This window comes from Caloenas nicobarica, chromosome 10, assembly GCF_036013445.1.
Source record: "Caloenas nicobarica isolate bCalNic1 chromosome 10, bCalNic1.hap1, whole genome shotgun sequence".
Lineage (NCBI taxonomy): Eukaryota > Metazoa > Chordata > Aves > Columbiformes > Columbidae > Caloenas > Caloenas nicobarica.
Window position 1 is genome coordinate 17,077,955 of NC_088254.1, and position 19,318 is coordinate 17,097,272.

The following is a 19,318-nucleotide window of genomic DNA, read 5'->3' on the forward strand; positions in this document are numbered from 1 at the left end:
GTGAAGTGGGGTCTTCTGTTTTAGCTAACAGTGCCCATTGGCATGAATGGAGTGTGTCTGGTTCTCTAATGTTGAATTTGTTTACTCCAGTGTTGAATTGGACCAAAACATTGTTGATTTCTGTTAGACATCACACTGAGGCTTCAATATATGGCGTCTTTAAGAGATGCACAGAACTTTGCTATGCTGGAAATGCAAGTTGAAACTAAAATGACCTTTGTTTTCTCCTTTATTTGCCCCCTATGGTGCACAGCGTATAGATTCAGACACTTTCAATTTGATTCTCAGCATCCCAATTACGCTCGCAACTCTTGGTATCCAGATAGCGTCACAAAAAAAATTAAATTCATGGAGTGTTTCCAGGAGCCCGTGTCACTGTGCATTTCCCTGCCCTTTCCCTCGGCCCCACTGCTCTTGCAAGTGAGAGATTAAGTGATGGGGGGACAGCAACTTGTTTCCTCTGAGCCAGGACAGGCTGGGCAGAGTCTGTTGATGGCGGCATCTTGGCAGGGACAGAGGAACATTCCTGCCACATGTGAGTAATGTTTTCAAGCCAGGCTCTTACTTTGCAGCTGGCAGTCTGGAGCTGTCATGTCTAAAGTGACTCCCTTCATCAGTCAAGACTAATATTCGTGCCCAGAGAAATCTGTTTTCGTTCGCATTTGGACAATGCGACATGTGGCAGACTTGGGAGAGGACAGTTTTACCCATGGGGTGATGCTTGTTGGCTGAGGAACAACTATTATTTGTATTTTCTAGTGAAGATGCAGACCGGGGGTGTTTGGGCTCGTTTCCTGGCTTTGTCATGGACTTCCCCAGGCTTTCTTTGGGCGTTTTCTCTCCATCAGCAGATGTGCTAGCTATAGTATTGTCTGGCTTCATGGGCATCTGAATGATGGGCACTCAGCTGCTGCAGTTGTGGTAACTGGAATGAAAGAGGCACTCTGGCTTGGACCCTGAACCAGGTGACTAGCGGCTACCATAGTAAGTTGAATTAAATGAGTTAATTTTGTGTTTATCCTACCTGTGGTTTATCTGCGAGGCTCCTCCTTTCACCCTGGGCTATGATGCAGCCTTGTTGCCAGCTGAATGGCATCCCTGCTTCCTTCACACCTGCCTGAAACCACAGGGTTGATGCATCTAGCCCTTTGCTTTTTGAGCCTTCACAGGAAAAGACTACTCGGGGCCGCTTTACTTGCTCTTTGGTAGTGATAGATTTTTAAAAGACCCCGAGGGTGTTGTTTTTCAAAGATCCTTTCTGAGCCGTACTGTCATTGACAAAAGTGACTTAACTCTAAGTGTCTCTTTGAAAATGGGACTAGTGTTCCTAAGCCACTTAAGTGCTTTTGAAAAATCTCCTTCCCTGTTAATGACTTGAGTGGACTGTTTCAGTGGTGTCTAGCTTTGTTTAAAGCATGCCCAATTTAGAGTCTAAATGTTATGTGCCTGGCTAATAAACTGTATTGTAATTAGTACCTTGGGGAGGCAGGAATTGAGGAGAAACTGCATATAAAGAGTGTGAACTTCATGTAGAAGCTGTCTGCAAAGGATGAGTGAAGAACTGTGGAAGGAGATGAAAACATGGGATTTGAAACAGTTGCAGAGGATATGTGCCGCAGGAAGAAAATGGGCATGGAGCCCTAAGGAAAACTTCAATGGCAGTGGGTTAAAGAAGACAAAAGATCTAGCGTAGCAGGTAGTGAGACTGGATGAAGAATGATCCTTCCACCAGTCAAACCAGTTAATGTAACCTGCAGATAGGCTAATGCAGGTGCCAGTTTTCCAGCTTCCCCCATGCAAGCTGGACTGGGCTCATCCCTCTTCTCATCACAGGTCCGCTAGTGTCATCTCCCAGTTTGAGAAACCCAAGCACAGGGGCTGCATGGGCCACTTTGAGATCTCAGAGGTTTGTCTTGCTTGGTTTCACAAATATGGAGTGGTGGTCCTCCATGGGAACCTCTCTTGTCTTGTGCTTTTGCTCACATTGGCCCCCAGTATGTAAGTGGAAGAGGTGGTGACTTTTCTTTGCATGTATTCATTGAATTTTTGCAGTGTCTGGTGATGCTACAGTGAGGGGACCCTGTCAGCTGCTGTTGGTTCCTGTCTCTTACACAGGTTATTGTTAATCCTGCAGACACAGGTGAAATTCAGCCATCTACATGTACAGCCTCAGCAGATGCGTTTGTTCGTTGGCTTTTTGACGGCTTGTTTCGTAGTGAATCCCAAGGAACAGAGCTCCCATTGTCTGGTGAGACATCCCATTGCCTGTATCTCCATTTTACAGGGAATATGTTGACACAAGTGAGATTCTGACAAGTCTGCAAATTCTAGCTAGATTTCTCATTTAATTTTCCTTTAACTATAAGAGCTTTTTTATTCCCTGTGTTGTGTGTGTTATTTTAAAAGATACCTGTAAATCACCTTCTATTCAGGAGGAAAAGGGCTTTCTACCGTAGAGAAGGGGCAAAACAGGGAGATTATATGATGGTATGGGATATAAAGTTGCATGGCTTGTGTTGCACTCAGGGCTGCCAAACTTAACTAAGCAAGTGTCACAAGTCTGCCCTTCACGACTTCCACCCCCCCAATTCTTCACACAGGAACTGTTCAGATAATAATCAGGTTCTCAGACCGGAGTAGATTTACAATCACCTTCAAGCCCTGACTTGTGTGTTTGCACCAGGACCCCCTTGTGCTCCCCTCCCAACGTGCCCCATTCTTCAAGGGGAAGTTTGGCAGCTCCTGTTTGTACGGAGACAACGTGGAAGGAGAAACGAGTAGTTTGTGAGCAGCTTTGTAGGAGGGTGTTACTTAGCAAATAAGCAGGATGACACGGACAGCTCTTGTGTGGGCTGTAGGGTGTGAGATGGGAATAAGCAAAGCAGCTCATGTGGTTTTGGGACAAGCTCGGGGTGCTGCTAGTTAGGTGCTAGAGAGACACTAATTGCACATGCAGATGCTGACAGCAATTTGTTATTTCTTTTATGAGTCGTTAGGAAGTGCTGTGTGTTGATATTACAGTGTGGCGGTTTTGTTGGTTCCCTTTTAAATGTCTTCCTTCCTCCCAAGGCTTACTAAATTAAAGCATTCATGTACCGGTTGATGAGAAATGCCTCTAACTGCTCCTTAAGCCACGTTCCTATTTTCTGTAGCCAGACATCCTTGCAGCTGCTTTGGGAGAGGAGATATCAGCAGAGCCAGAGCAGATGAGGAGAAAAGTAGTGGGACTTGTTAGAAAACCTCCTCTCTCAGTATATAGCCTTTTTATAATCACCGTTGTCCTCCAGCCATGAAAATGAAATTCAGCTTCCATCAAAGCTTTTATTAATGCTGCTTTAGAGTGTCCTGCCAGTGTCACTTCTGCCCTGGTTCGTGCCTGACAGCTGGGAATGCTTCTGCACCCAGCTCCGCAGGCCTCTCTTCTTGATGTGCCCTGTGGCATAGCTCAGATGCAACCTTTAGCCCTGAATTCAGCTCTTGATCATAAATTAAGATAACGTGTAGTCCTTTGCCTGACAGGTTTTCCTGTCAGGCTTGCACTGTGGTTTCTGCTGTGGTAAGCAGCCCTGTTTATCATAGAAAGCCTTCTCTGCAGGCATGAAAGTGTTGTGTTAGTAAGTATTTTGTTAGATAAACAAGCAAACTTGCATGGATTTGGGGAGGTGGAGAAGTGTGGTGCAGTGTGACAGGTCAGGCTTCTGCCCCTCCAGTCCTTTGATGGTTCATAGGAAGGGGCTTTTTTCCTGGTAAGAGTCTTCCAGAAATGAGAGTTTCATCACAGAATCACAGAATCACAGAATGTTAGGGATTGGAAGGGACCTCAAAAGATCATCTAGTCCAATCCCCCTGCCAGAGCAGGAAAACTTAGGTGAGGTTACACAGGAAGGCGTCCAGGCGGGTTTTGAATGTCTCCAGAGAAGGAGAATCCACAACCCCCCTGGGCAGCCTGTTCCAGTGTTCTGTCACTCTCACTGAGAAGAAGTTTCTTCTCACATTTAAGAGGAACCTCCCAGGTTGATGGTGCCCTGTTCACAGAGTCCGGGGCTGATGTATGAATCTTATTGCCAGTCCCGTATGCGGCCAAGAGCACCTTTGGTGTTGTGGAAGCCTACATTTAAGTTATATATGGCTTGAATTCCTCTGTAGCTGGCTTGCTGGCCACAGGAAGAAAATGAGATCCATCTCCGAATGTGTCAAAGATGCTCTTGCATCTTCCCTTGGCTGTTTGCTTTGACAGAGCTGAGCTGCCCCTCCTGCTTGTGAGCCCCTGACGCTGCTGCGCACTGATTCCACGTGGAATTCTTCATCCTCCAGGTTTGAAATGTGCACACTGATTCCATGTGGAATTCTTCATCATCTGGGTTTGAAATGTGCTGGCAGTGCTGTTTGGTGCCACAGCTTTTAAAGCACGCAAAAACGCAGTTACAGGGTTGAGGTTTGTGCTTCTTTGCGTGCTTATGATGCATTATTTTGATGCCAGTGAAAATGACATAATATTTAAAAATAAATAAGTATTCAAATATCCACTAGCTTCGTTTCATGTGTGCTACTAAAGAGAGGTGTAGGCTACAAATGGATTCTGGCACTGGAGGTATTTATGCAGATACCTTGTCAGAGACTAAAATATCAGCTGCTTTCACACAGTGAGGTGAATCTTGAACAGTTGGCTTGGAGGCAGAAGACTCGTGTGGACACTCAGTCTGCGCTTGTGATAATATCACCATGGATTGGGGCTTCAAAAGGTTAAAACAAAAATGCAGATCTCAACTGCGATCCGCATCCGTTTCAGAGCAGCAGAAAAAGCCTTTTAAGTTTTGCTGGGAAGTTCGCTGTGGCCTGGTGCTCTGTACCTGGGTCTATTTTGAGCTGTCGGTGACTCACGCGAACTCTCCATGCTGGATGTGAGGGGGCAGATTGCAAATAACACCTCTGATGGTCTTTTTGTTCACATCTCTCTAAATGGGGCAGTTTTCATGCTCGGAGGAGGCAGGGAAAGGGGGTCAGTCCCTTGTGTCCTGCGGAGGGTCCTTAGGAAGCAAACGGGGAAGGTAGAGACAGCCCAGTTGCATCGTTGTTTGCCGCAATGATCGCCTGGATCAGAGGTTAGGTTTTTGTTGTGTATTTAATCAGTATCGACCCCAGTTTCACTAGAGTAGTGGAAAATACACTTGTGTAACTTCAGGAGGCGTGTGATTTTTTTTTTTTTTTTTTTTCCTGTTGTAAGCTCTTTTGAAACAAACCGTGGCTTTGCACTGGTGTATCAACTCCTGACCAAACAGGATATCTTCCGTGGGTGCCGACTGCTCTTTGCTCTGTTTGCAGCGCGCGATGGCCTGTAGCGTTGCTGTGTTTGCAGCGTAGCTGCGGAACCCAGCAAAAAGGTTACCCAGATGTTTGCTTTGTGCCCTGCGCTGGCGAGTGGCACAGGATGCCGTGACTACTGAACGTGGGGAGGAGATGCGCAGTGGGGTACGAGAAATGGCAGAAAAGTTTTTGGTGCGGTGCCAGAGAAAGGCTTTGCCAAAAAATGCGTGTCTTGCCTCGGCCAGGAGTGCGGTGTGCTGTTTCTCTTGTGCACGGTGTAATACCTTTTTTACTCAGGCTACTGAAAATACTGACCTTGAATGTTTGCTTAATTTAGACAAGGTTCTTGGGGACATGATTTAGTACTAAAGTTAAGTTAGGTTATAGTTGGACTTGATGATCCTGAGGGTCTCTTCCAACTGAAATGACTCTATGATTCTAATTTGGACCATGTCAGTCATCTCAGATCTGGTCACTAGTAGTTAAAAAGTATTTTTCATATCAGTGAGGCATAGATCCAAGTTGCAAACTCCTTGTGGCACCAGTACAGTAACTTACAGATTTTTCCAGTGTTGGCCTAGAAACAGCATAGGCACATGCAGCAACAGCCAAGCTAATAACACCCTACTTCTCAGCAGTGGTTCAGCTGTGGAATCTATTATCCCTGTCATGTGAATGCAAATTTCTATGTAGAGATGATTTCCAGAGCTTGAGCAGAGCCAGCTTGGGTGTGTTCGTATCACCACCCTTTTTTTTTTTTGCTTTCCCTTATGCTCATGTGCCCAAAGCCAGCACGGGTGTCGGCATCTGCGGTAAAAAAATTTTTTACTTTTCCACTGACTTTATTGGGCTGGGAATGGTGTTGACAGGAGCGATCAGCAGCCTGCGATGGGAGGTCCTGATGCCCTCGCTGTTTCGGTGGGGTGGGGAGCAGCAAGCAATGCTGATGCCTGGGGCTGGGCAAAGGGCATGAAGCTCGTTGCCCTCCTCCCAGCCATGCGATGGGGAAGGCGTGGGCAAAATGCCAAGGGAATTGTCTGCGTTTTTAAAAAATTGGGCTGAACCGCCAGTGGAACTATGGAGCAGAGGAACGTCAGAGCAGAGGATCGGCATCTTTCCCTTGGGCCCCGAAGGCTGAGGCTGGCGGGGGGTGGCACAGGGGGCTAAGCCCACGGGTACCAGCTCCACGGGGAGGAGGGGTTGCCTTCAGCTGCAGGATGCTCTTTGCCCTGTCCCGTGTGGCTGCTGGAAGAGAGGAGGAGGTGACGCCTGAAGAAGTGGGTACAGGCACATGGAAGCAGTGGCATTTCTTGTGGGATGGTCTTTTTGGGTCTTCAAGGAATTTTGTGTTTCCCAGCTGTGTGTTGGAGACTGTGGGAGATGATTTACATTTGTTTTCCTTTGGGAACATAGTTGCCAGGCAATTATTTTACACCCTGTAGCACTGCAGACATGTCTCTTCAAGTCTGATCTCTTACCACATAACTGAGAAAATGTATTTTACATTAAAAAGAAGCCTTTTAAAGAGGCCCTTCAGGCATAAAGTCAATGTGTTTTCTATATATAGCCTTGTATTATTAATACAATGAACTTATCTGTAGACTCTGCAGGTGAATATGATTTGATCATTGGAGATACGAACAATATGATATTCGTTTTCAATGCACTGTGTCTCTGACTCCATAACGGTGACCCGAGCCTTCAGTTCATTTCTTAGTGATAAAGTGGGGCAATAGTATGAAACAGGTTTGTGGATTGCATTTTTGCTGAGCATTAATATAAAATAAACAGTCTACAGAGAGAACAAATTTACCTCAGTTCAGAAATGCCAAGATGTATAGATCTGTGGCAGACAGGAATGATGAATGTGAGCGTGTGTTATTGAAATAAGTCCAGAATGGCATGGCAAAAGCTTCCCTGGGTTCACTTACAGGGGTTGCAATATAAGTTGCTTTGTCTGGAAAAATCTTAAGGTAGTGATTGATTTCTGTTGTTGTTGTTGTTTATCTGGGTTATTTATCACTGTTTGCACTATATGTGAGGTCATTTTCCAATCACTGAAGAGTATTTTAGGGTGGACTTAGAAGGCCCCTTTAGCGTAGCAGGCAAGGTGGAGCTGTCTTTAGCATACACCCATGCAAAGCTCTTCCCAGTGTCCTGGGCACTGTCACCTGCCACGATGACGATGCTGTCTCTGCCTCTGTCCTCTCCTGGATTTGTCTGGTTCAGTGGGTGGTTACACACCACTAACTTTTTGGGGTCAAACCACACGTGTCTCTCATTCCCATGCACTTCACCCATGTGTGCTGCCTGCATGAATCTTACGGGTTTGTTGTAATAGCCTCCTGGTAACTGTTCTCATCTTGGGTTAGAAGCTTTTTTTTAAACTGAATATCCTCTTAATCTATTCTTTCCAGCCCTGGCAAAACAGCTGTTTAAATTGACAGGAGCAGGGAAATAGCAGTTTCACAGTTAATAATGTGGGCTCCTGGTGTTCCCCACGCTACTCCATTCGCCATGTCTGTGCTATTAACCCACCATCCCTGTGGGCTGCACTCCTGGATGCTCACCCCGGTCCCAGCACACTGGGACTCTTTATAATCCTTGCAGCCTTTTCACATGACATCGGTATTTTACAGGGACGTGTCGTGTCTTTTGCAATGTTTTATGTAACTCTCAGTAAATCAAGTCAGCGTTTAGGAGCGGTGATGGCTTATCTGCTGGGGAGCAGGCTTGCGAAAGGAAATACGGGCAGTACGGTGCATTTTTATCTAACAGTTACAAGGGCACTGTGAGCATCCCGCGTATAAACTGCAAGTGTTTTCCCAGGTTACAGCTTACATGCAGGAAGCCCCGTAAAGGTGGAATGTAGAGGAGGGTGGGAGAACAATTCTAGCCATGGGCAGAGGTTTGTTTTGAATAAATGCAGGTAACACCTCTGCTGTGCTGATGCCGGTTTTGTAGTTGGTCTGTGTATTTAAGGTCACAGCCAATGTCAAAACAAGAATTTGGGCTGTGCTGTCTGGGCTCCAGCCCCCCGGGATGTAATGCAGTTGTGTTCCTGATGTTCTCTGGCTAAAAATCTGCATGTTGACAGTTTATTCCATAGCTCTATTTTTATTTTGGAATTTTTTTTTTTTTCTTCCATGACTGTTAGCATTTTGGAGGCTACTCTGCTGATGCTGGTGTCAGCACTTCGTACTCAGATGCTGTTTTCCTCTGGATGCTCAAGGCTGATATGATGGTTTTGCTCTTTCTCCATGCCCCCACTACACCCCATACTCCACTTAATAAAGGCAGAGCTGGTAACACTGAGTGGGTAGCGTTGGAGTTTGCTTTGCATCATCCTCTTCCTCCTTTTGTTTCAATCTGTTCTCCAAAGCAAGAAACTCAGGGGATGGTGAGACTCTATTTCCCTATTATAGGGAGTTTAACTTTTTGTAAAAAGAAAAGAACAGCTAAAGTCCCACCGATAAAAGAGCAGAATGAGAACTGCGACTGGGTTTAATTCCCGGGTTTGTTTTTATTTTACTGTCCCTGTCACTGTGAATTGCACCTAGAAATGGTGCAGTTTTGTATCTGAAATCCAACTGTCCAAAATCTTATCTTTGTAATGTGTGTCACCCAAATGTTTTAAGTATCGTCCTGCTTTCTAGCCACTTGTATGTATGTATGGTAAAAGCCTGAAATTTGACAGCCAGGTTGAAATGTGGGAGAGGCTTCCAAAGCTAGTTAATACCAGTTGGCCTTGGGAAATCACTTCTGTCTGACTTCAATCTTCCAGCTGAAATTACTCCATCAGAAATCGGTTATGTTGACTCTACTTGTCTCATTAATATTTGGCTCTCTATGCCTCAGTTTACACAGCTGTGATGAGTAATTATGAGTTTCCTATCTAGGTATGGCTCAAAAATGAGCACCGTAGATGTGATTTTGCATGCTCAGAGTTATATACTCGTCTTGGAGAGATTCCCCATTCTGCCAAAATTATTGTTCATGGGACCTCTACTATAGCTGAGTTCCTCTAGGGATGTGCTGGAGGTGGCAGCATGAAGGAGGGCTCCCATAGCAGGGGCTTTGCATCGGTTAGAGTTTGTTGGTTTTTGCTGTGTGTTGAAGTCTGGAGTCCCACCAGCCCCATTAGATCACACCTAGCGATTAAAAACAGTCCGATGTTGTGGATAATAAATGTAGCTCTGTTGTACGAGTGCCTCGTGGGGCAGCCTGAGATGTTGTCCATGTCCCTCCACCTTGATGTGTCTTGCTTTGAAAATACCAGCGTAGTGTTTTCTAGCAGTGTCTGTCCCCATCCGCTCAGCTCTGTCATTCTGGCTCCCACAGAGGGTTGGGAACAGTGACATGGCCAAGGTTGCTGGAGCGGGGACAGGCTGTGCCGTGCCCTCGCAAAAGAGGACATCGTTTCCCCTGGTGAATCACAGACCCGCTTCATCCCAACAGGTACCTGCACCTGGTGTTTCAGACAAAGTGGTGGTCTCCTCTCCCTCTGCATGCACATCTTCACTTGGCTTTGGTGTGAGCAAGAATTATTGCTCTTGTATTACCTTCAGTCATAGGGTTTGATTTTTAGTGTGTTTGTGTTTTTGTTGGTTTTGTTGTTGTCTTGCGCAGTTCTGGGCTCTTTAGTGGGGTAGGTTCGCAGTAATTGTACAAAATTATAACTGCCTGTATGGGTTGAAGGCTGAATTTTCAAAAATCACAAAAACATTACAGTTTTGGAAATCTGACTTGGACACGTATTAGGGTCAGGTTTGGGAGCTTTTGCTTATGCAAAGCAGTGGAAGTGGGTTGTTTCCATTTTTCCATTTTGCTGCCGATGGGCCTGTCTTTGTCCGAATGTGCCCTGGTGTTCCCTTCCAGAGCCCAACGGCCCCCGGAGAAGAGCTGCTGTCAGAATACTTTAAAGTCGGTCAGGCTGGCTCCTGCTTCGTGAGGTTTATCAGCAAAGATTTTCAGTGCCTCCAGTGGGAGGCTATTTTTATTCTATCCAGGGGCTGCCCTCTGCTCTGAGGTCTTTATCACAGTTTTTTTGAATAGAGAAACCTGCCTGTTTTAGGACGACCTTAAAAATCTTCATCTTTTGCAGTCTGAAAAACAAGGTAGTCTTTTATCCAAGGTAAAAGTGTTTGGCATTTCTGTGACATGTTTAAGATTTTTGTTATTTTTTTTTCTTGTATAAGGGAGACACTGCTATAGATGTGAGAATGCACTGAGTTTTCGCCCTTGAGCAGGGATGACAGCAGGTGAGGTACCTAATGTTTCATCTTCGTACTCTGATCAGTGCCCTGACTGTTGCAGAAAATCCACGTTGTGTTTCATTGCACTATATAACCAAGACTGGAAGACCTCTCAAGAGATCATCTGGTTCATTTTCCTGCCCTATGGCGAGATCAGTCACACCTGTGTCTTTCCTGACAGATGCTGGTCTATGCTCTTTTAAAGACCTCGGTAGCCTCTCCAGGCAGCATATTTAAGTGCTTCACAATCCTTGCCAGTAAAAGTCTGATCTCTCCCCCCTCTCGTATTTAACCTAAATAATCTCTGCTGCAGTTTAAACCTGTCACCACTTGTCCTGCCCATTTTAAATACAAAGAACAGGTCATTCCTTTTCACAGCAATGTTAAATATTTGAAGACTATTCACGTACTTCCTTCTTCTTAGTGTTAAATAACTGCTATTTGTTAAATCTTCCCTTCTTTGTGGTGGATTTAAATTTTCTATGTAAACCTTAATTGGCCTGTCTTAAAACTATTCTGTAAGCGAAGATCCCAGTCATTAACTAATCCACAAACAGTTTAAACCCTTTGATCAGCATTTTATTTATATACTTTAATAGAAGCCTTCTATGCCAGCCAAACTGCCTATTTGTTCATCACTGTCTCTGACTTGATGGCCTCATGCTGGTGTGGAAGCCAAGTACCTGCAAGGTTTTCTGCTGCTCGCTAGCTGCGGTTCATTCCAAGAGAAAGACCTGGGTGACCAGCATCATGTGAAGCCTTGATGTGCTTTGTGCCTCGGTTTTGTGAGATGGTGTTTGCGACATGAAGGCTGTGTGTTCGGATGGAAAGGGCTAACTAATCATGGAGTCATGCATCTCTGTAGGCACCCAAAATATACATTGATGTACACAGGAATTTGTAAGGGAACATGTGCTCAGACAGGTGGTGGGCTGTGAAATGTCACTTGGTATTAGGGCCTTCTGAAGTGGCTGTGCTTGAGTAGTCAGATCGTGTTTGGAGGCCAACTACTACTATGCTGTGATTTAGATGTCCTCGATGTGTCTGGCTCCGAGGGAAGGTCAAGGAAACTTTTGCTCTAGCAGGGTATTTGGGGTGGACAGAAAGCTGGTCCTATTCCCTTTCAGTAATTATCTCTGGTGTTCTCTGTTGTAGGTGAGTGTTTTAACCACCTTGGAGCGACGGTTCAACCTCCAGAGTGCTGACGTGGGTGTCATCGCCAGCAGCTTTGAGATTGGCAACCTGGCCCTCATCCTCTTTGTGAGCTACTTTGGAGCCCGAGGACACCGGCCACGCTTGATAGGATGTGGAGGAATAGTCATGGCCTTGGGTGCCCTCCTTTCCGCGTTGCCTGAATTTCTGACCCACCAGTACGAATACGAATCGGGAGAGATACGCTGGGGGGCTGAAGGGAGGGATGTGTGTGCTGCCAACGGGTCCACCAGCGATGAGGGACCAGACCCGGACCTTATCTGCAGGAATAGGACTGCTACCAACATGATGTACTTGCTGCTCATTGGAGCACAGGTCCTCCTGGGCATTGGTGCTACCCCTGTCCAGCCCTTGGGAGTTTCCTACATCGATGACCACGTGAGACGGAAAGATTCTTCCCTGTACATAGGTAAGGCTCTCGGAACTTCTCACTGAAGGCTTTCCTTGCAGGCCGGCATCTCGCTCGTATTTTGGCCAGTGGGAAGGATGTCTTGAGGCCACTTCTCCATGTGCTGCTGTGCTTGCGAAGGTAACTTGGCACAGGTCCCTGCACCAGGCGGTCGTAAGCAGCAGGGAAACACAGTCATATTTGCTTTTATTGTAGCAATGGTAAAGGTTGACAACCATGGTGATTATTACTCGATGATTAGAAAGATGCTCACTCCTCTTTTATTGTATGTAGCAATGGTAAAGGTTGACAACCATGGTGATTATTACTCGATGATTAGAAACATGCGCACTCCTCTAATTGTTTGCCCAGATTGGTTTAAATTCTCATATTGGTGGCTTATGGTTGAGTTTTAGCTGAAGAATTTCCAGGTGGCATATGTGATGATGACTTTTTTTATTTTACCCCAAGATACCCTAGTTGCCTTCCTGCATTTGTCCATGTCAGCATTGCAGTATAAGGAGACTTGAGAGGAGATACATGTCTCGTCACTACTACCATCACGTTTTAGCAAGGAAATATCTGTTCTGGAGTAGGTGCTGTGACCCAGCATGCTGTGGCAGGACCCCAGATAATGTGATCTCTGTAACAGAATGGGATACAGAAGCTCGTGAGGTCTATTTTGAGATACGGTGAGCCTGAAGTAGAACTCACGTTTCAGATGATGTTGCAAAATTCATCCAGATGATATGATGATTTTCATATATGAAATTTGGCTTCAGTTACCCAATGGAACTTCCCTATTATTGGGGTAAAGTGCTCATGCGTTTTGGCAGTTGTCTCTCCAGCAGGTTTAAAGAGGATGTTGTGGGCGAAGTTGTTCTCTGAAAAAACTCACTGGCTTAGCACGTTCTTCTTTCTGCAAGACTTGTCACTAGATAAACGGCTGCAATGCAATAAATCAGTGAAGTGTGTGATCCTTCTGCACTTGTTTGTATAGTTTCTAGTAACCAAAACTCTGTGCACTTGTCCCATGATTCCTCTCTTGACTGTCTACCGAATAGATGGTTCCAATAGTGGTCATTTTTTTTTTCTTTTCCAAGATGTTTTTATTAACTTTCCAAGCATAACTGAAGGCAGCTGAAGTGTGACCATAGGCAGCAAAGCCGAACAGCCCTGCTGACTTTCTGAATGGTGTTCAGTGTCTTGAGATAGGATGGAGGCCTGTTGGAAAGACTAACTGTATAGCATTGCTATGGCATTCCTGGATGTATTGCTACTTGACTTAAAGAGATTCTTCTACGTATTCAAAACATGTCTATGTTTTCATGTAACTGACTGTAAAATCGGAGTATTTCAGCGTTTAGCTTTGTCCTTGGATCGTTTTTCACCTTCACTTGGTTCTGTAAGTGCTTGTGAGGGACCCATTGGATAAAGCGGGATGATATATAAAATGCAAGATACTGTACAACCCAAAGGTGAATAATGAGACTAAATTCACAGGAGCAACTTTGCCAACGTTGTAAATGATGGGCTGGAATTAAGAGCGATTCTGAGATTATCTATTATATATATATAGAGAAGCAGCAACTTCTTTCAGTCTGTTCCATGGGCATTTTTTAAGCAATGCTTCATGTCTGAGAACAGGATTGAGGAGGGTGCATGAAAGGAGTATTAGGAAGAGTGATTCTTTTTGTTCCTGAGATATATTCATCTTGGATGCTAAAATAACTTCTTTAAAGTTGGCAGTTCAACTGTAGCTGGGAAAGTACTGCCAGAAAATGATTTCTGCTTACTATATGCTGCTTCATTATTTTTCCTTCAGACATATGGTTCTAACCATGTTCCTTTTTACATGTAAAATTTAAAAAAACCCAAGCATTTTGGGGTTGTTTGCTTTACTGGCTTTAGCTATGAAAATCATAATCTGTATTTCTGCGTATGAATTATGGGTTGCAGAAGAGTGCATTAACCAGAAGAGTACACTTAACCAGTCAGCCATACCAACAATGAAGTTTAATATCTGCTCTGCCCCAGCCTATCCATCACAAATAGGTTTTCAGATAACCTGCAATCAATTTTGCTAGTAAAAATAAAAGCTAACAAGAAAAAATTACAGGAAAATAAATCTATTCTGTGAATGAAAATACATTTCCACCAGCTTCTTCTCCATTTATGTGTCTCCTCAGATTTGTGAATACTTGAGAGGTCGCATTCCCCCGTTCAAAATGCTGTTTGAGAATGATTTGCTCAGATTTGTCTTTAACTGATTATTTTTGTTGATGTCATCAATGCAATTTTCAGTGGCCCTAGAAGAAAGCTGGCTGAGCAGCTTACCCACTTCATTCTCCTCTATTTCACAGAGGAAAGAGCTGCAGAGTGCGTACTGTCACGGTGCTATATTTATATCAGTTTGCTTTCTCATAATAGCACGCTCACTCAGTAGGGGCTACGCTGTGTGTGACCGGATAAAATGTTTTTGGGTAAGTTCCCTTGTTTTAAATTAGGAGCGAATCTGGCATAGCTTGTTCCCTCAGGATAGAAACTAATTAAGAACAGCGGTAATAGTCTGGCTGAAGTTTCCGTCATGGCTCGCTGTGGTTGAGAAATGATCAGATTGACCAGTCCGTGCTGCCTTCAGTATGTTGCTAATGTTGAGTACGTATATTCTGCATTTGGGCTGTATTCTATCTGGGGGGAAGAAGCAGTCTCTCACTTGACAGGTAAGTACTAGTAATTGTTCACCTGCTGCAATAAAAACCCTCTTGTGTCCCAAGGCAGTGAATTAGATAGAAATAACAATGTGCACTGAGAGGTGTTTATCCTTCTGAGCTGTACAGGAGTTCAGTGGAGTAACTTCATATGGTGTCTAATACAGCCTCTGCAGTGAAATGATAATAGAGGAAGATTCCTATATTAAAACCAAACAAAAACCCACACACAAACAAAAAAACCCCGCACAAACAAAAGAAAACAAAACCAAAAACCCTACACCAACCCAACCACAACCCTCCCCAATCCTTCTTTCTTTTAACAATTTTATTAGGACTAATACGTGCGTGCAGCAGAATGCAGATGTGATACCATATGGAATTCAAAGTGTAACTTTGGCTTTAACTGCTAGTGCAAGTAATAGCACCTGTAGAATATAATGTGTTTCTGACCATGAAGTCCATCAAATCTGGTCCATTGTAGTTTCTCTGCAATGACAGGCACATGGGAGGTAGTGGGTAGTGCAGGTCAGTTGTGCATCCTTTGAAGGCAGAGGTTGCTGAGGCTTCTGCTCTGCCAAGGAGGTGGGGAGTTTCGTAATTAGAGAGATGGAGATGAGATATTACAGGAAGATATTTCTGTGGCATGGGCTGCTGACGTGTAATTTCATGTTTCTTGAGCTAATAGCGTTGTGGGGTTTTTTTTTGATGTCTGCAATGTTGCTATCAAACGCAGATTCTGTTGCTGTAGTAACCAGCTCTAGGAAAAGGGCTGTTTTGTGTTAACCGAGGGCAAATCAAATAAAAAAGATGCATGTGTCAAAGTACACACCAAAGGATGTTCAGAAGAAAACCCATCAGTGTCATAACAGAGACAGCGGAACCGTGCCTGCTCCTGCTAGTGATGGGAAATACCTTCTCCTCCCCTTTCACCATCCGAATGCCTGCTTAATATAAAGGTTGCAATGTTGGCAATAGTGGCCAAAAGATGAAAAAAATAAAGGAATTTGTTTAACTGTTTGAAGTTGGGGAAATCTGGTTTGGTGCTGGTTTGCTTGCTTCTTTCTCTGAGTCTGATCTTGTATGTAAGATCTGAACTTGCATCTAGAGATTTCCAAACAAGCAGGTTAATTTTACTTGTGTATTTATTGGCATTTGGCATAAGTAATCCCTCTGACCAGATGAATTCATCACTTCTGCAGACTGTGTAGGGCTCATTATTGCTGCAGCTTCACTAATGTCAAAGGATTCCCTCAATTTGTGGCATCGTTTATTTTAAAGGAGGAAAAGTATGTTGAAGACTACTTACTACGCAGTTCCTTTCTCTACCCACTAATGACTCACTTGACATTTCCCTCTTTAGTTCATTTTCTGCTAGGTCTTGCTGAGTGAGTTCTGTTAAAATCAATGAAGACTTTGTCATTAGGAGGGGGATCAGAGGCATTGTGTAGTTGATGTGGGGGGAGAACCTGACCTGATGGTGGTTGTATGGATTTGCTGCCTCTCAGATGAGCAAGAGCTTGCAAGTGTTTTCTGGTCCCTGGAGTACCCACTGTGCTCTCAGCAGTGGTTTGTGTGTTCAATTAGAGCCAGTGCAGTGGTGTGGTATACTAATGTTATTAGCACTCTCCATACGCACCTTTTTGGGCTTCCAGCAGCATTAAACATTTGCTGATAAAAGCTGTTGCATCTTGTCTACAACATGGTTACCTACAGAGCAGAATAAATAGCCCCTGGGAGCCAGTATTTGATCTGGGACAATTAAGGGCTGCATTATATAGAGGAAGTAGCTATTATTGTGTCTCCTGTTGATGGAGGAAATTGATATTGATGTTGGAGGGAGCACTGCCAGACTGTGTGGCTCATTCAGAAGAATGTTGTGTAGATCTTCAAGGCGTTGGAGATTCTCTTTAAGTTTGCTGAAGCTGCCTCAGTGTTTAACTTGCTGGACACATATTCCACATGTTCAGGACCCACCACTTCAGGCTCCTTGCTGACTTGCAGAAACTGCTGCAATGGAAAAAAAACCATCAAGGAAATCCTAGAAGAGGTGGCAAGTCTTGAGTCAAGGATTAAGTGATGAGGAGTGATGAGTGCGTCTGAGTTATTGGTGGTGCGAGGATGTGCCTGAGCATAGTGTGCTTAGGGGAATAGAGCTGTTCTTGGTCTGATGTGTGGCAGGGTGGAGGAATGGAAAAATGGAAAACTCAGCGCTGCTGGATGTGTCTGTTTAGTTGCTTTCTTTTGTCTCATCTCCTAGTCTTCTCTCTGGCCTTCCCTGTGCGTGTTTTGGTTTATTGTGCAATCGTTCCAGCTGTTAGCCTTGGTATAAGAGGAGAACTCAACAGGATGATGTTCTCTGTCCCCATCTGCCCAGATAGGACTAACCTGGTAAGGGGGACGGGACTCTGTGTTGTCACTGGTGACTTTCACCTTTGCAGCAGTGTCGAGTTCTTCTGTGTGGAATGTGTGGAAGCACTTTTTATTTTACGTTGACAGTTACAGAGAGATGCTCACTGTCACTTCTAGTGCTTTCTTGCTTACTTTAAGCACCAACTCAAGATCTGCTGCAGTGGAAGACAAACATGCCCTATTTGGGATCTTGCTGTCTCCAGGGATAAATTTGTCCATTTGAAAAATCACTTATGGTAGCTTACGTCAGTCAAAATGACAGCAGCCATTGTATTTTGGAGAAGCAGAAGTGTTTTCTCGACTGACAGGAATTAAATCTGAGAGTTGGTATCTATGGCGGTGAGTTAATAGCAAGTTATCAACATAAGATGCTGAAATTGTCAGAGTTTGAGTCAGTGTTTTATAAGTGGTAATACCAAAAAATAGTACTTGGATTTCTACTAGAAAGCTCACACTGTTAAGCTGAGCAGTTGCTGAGAATTGTGCAACTTCATCTACTGTTTATCTGATATTGCGTGTATTAGGGTTCATCAACAAATACTAAAAAAGGGAAACAGGCTTTCTGATTTTATAAGTAAAAGTGAATGTGTTCAATGCTGTTGAAGGAAAAGTTGAAAACCCCAACCCTCTGCAGGATGTATCCCCATTGTCTTACCAGGACTCTTGTATGTAACTGATTGTATTTAAAGGACTGTAGAATGGGCAGTCCGTGACAGCACCTTTCATAATAACAAATGTCTCCCTTTTTTTTTTTTTTTTTTTAAACATTCAGAATTCTGTTTTCTGGGGGATGCACCACATAATTTTGAGAAACGTGAATTATTTTGGAGCTGAAAGAGCAGATTTTGCAGGAGTTTGGCTTTCAGACTGGAAATCTTCCCTTTACATAGCTTGATATCTATAGCATAATAGGCTCTGTGTAAAGATGGTGAGGACCTTGGGTACCCACAGAAATGTGTTGAGATGGTCATTGTTTCCATCCCTTCCCGATTCTTTAGAATATTTTTTCATTCTGTGATTTTATTTATTTTATTTTATTTTTCCCCTGTTAAGAAATATACTCAGCTTTCCAATGGCTGCTTGCCAGTGTTGTCTCTGCAAGTGCTGAAAAGTCTCTTGCGTGGAGGACGAATGTGTTTTGCTGGGTCTTGCCCTTTCTGAATTTCACCAGAATTTCTTGAAGTATATGTTTGAACCTACATTTCTAAACCATAGCAAGTGGAGTATTTTTTTGTTGATAGCATACAGGTCATATTACCAGCCTCTTGAGGCCCTCGGTTGATGTGTATTGATTGGAAGGTCTTTAGGACCCACTTGGGAGGTCTGTAGAGCTCTGCCCATCCTGGCTGCTTTATCCCTTTTGCTCCTCAGCCTTTCCCACTTGGCCGTACTCCTTCCTTGCGTGCTCAATTGTGTTTTGCAAACAACGTGGGTACTATATTCACATTAGCCCTTCTTGCTGGAACACGTTTCTCTGAGCTCACCCACTTAAGGCTCTGCCGGTCTTGTGCTTTCCTTAACCTTTTTCTTTTAAAGCCTGTTTCTACTAGGACTTTTCTAGTGGATCTTAACTGACTTGCTATGTGTTGGATTTCACCTGCTCGTTACCCACCAGCTGCTTGGTGAGTTTGCTCACCCCCATGTGGGGCACTCATGGAGCACAAGCACTTGCTCCAGAGAATCACTTTTCTCCTTGCTGGAATATGTGTGCAATTTTACAGGTATGTAATATTTTTAGCCTAAACTTTTGACAGAATTTTGTGATCGTTTTGTTCGGTAAATGCATCCTCCTACGGGTGCTTTGGAGAGCCTTTCCTTTCTGTCACAGTCTCCAAGGAGCTGTGAAAGACACGGTATTAACACTAAGCTAAAAGCAGTGCTGTTGCCAGCTTGAGTACTGCGATACCTGTGCATTATTGAAAGGTGTCTTTGCATCAGATGCAATAGAATGTCTTCCTCGTGGTCTGTGATTAGATTAAATCACATGGCTTCATGTGGATATACTGGTATTAACTACATTAGCCTAACCTACTGAT

At 44.1% G+C, this 19,318-nt stretch overlaps 1 protein-coding gene across 1 annotated transcript in view; it reads left to right on the top strand.

Annotated features, from left to right (window-relative positions):
- The window catches only part of SLCO3A1 (solute carrier organic anion transporter family member 3A1), a 132,978-nt gene that overhangs the window by 12,478 nt on the left and 101,182 nt on the right, over positions 1-19,318 (top strand). Inside the window, exon 2 of the mRNA XM_065641547.1 lies at positions 11,715-12,180. Coding sequence (XP_065497619.1) covers positions 11,715-12,180 — 466 coding nt within the window. The remainder of the gene's footprint in view (positions 1-11,714; positions 12,181-19,318) is intronic.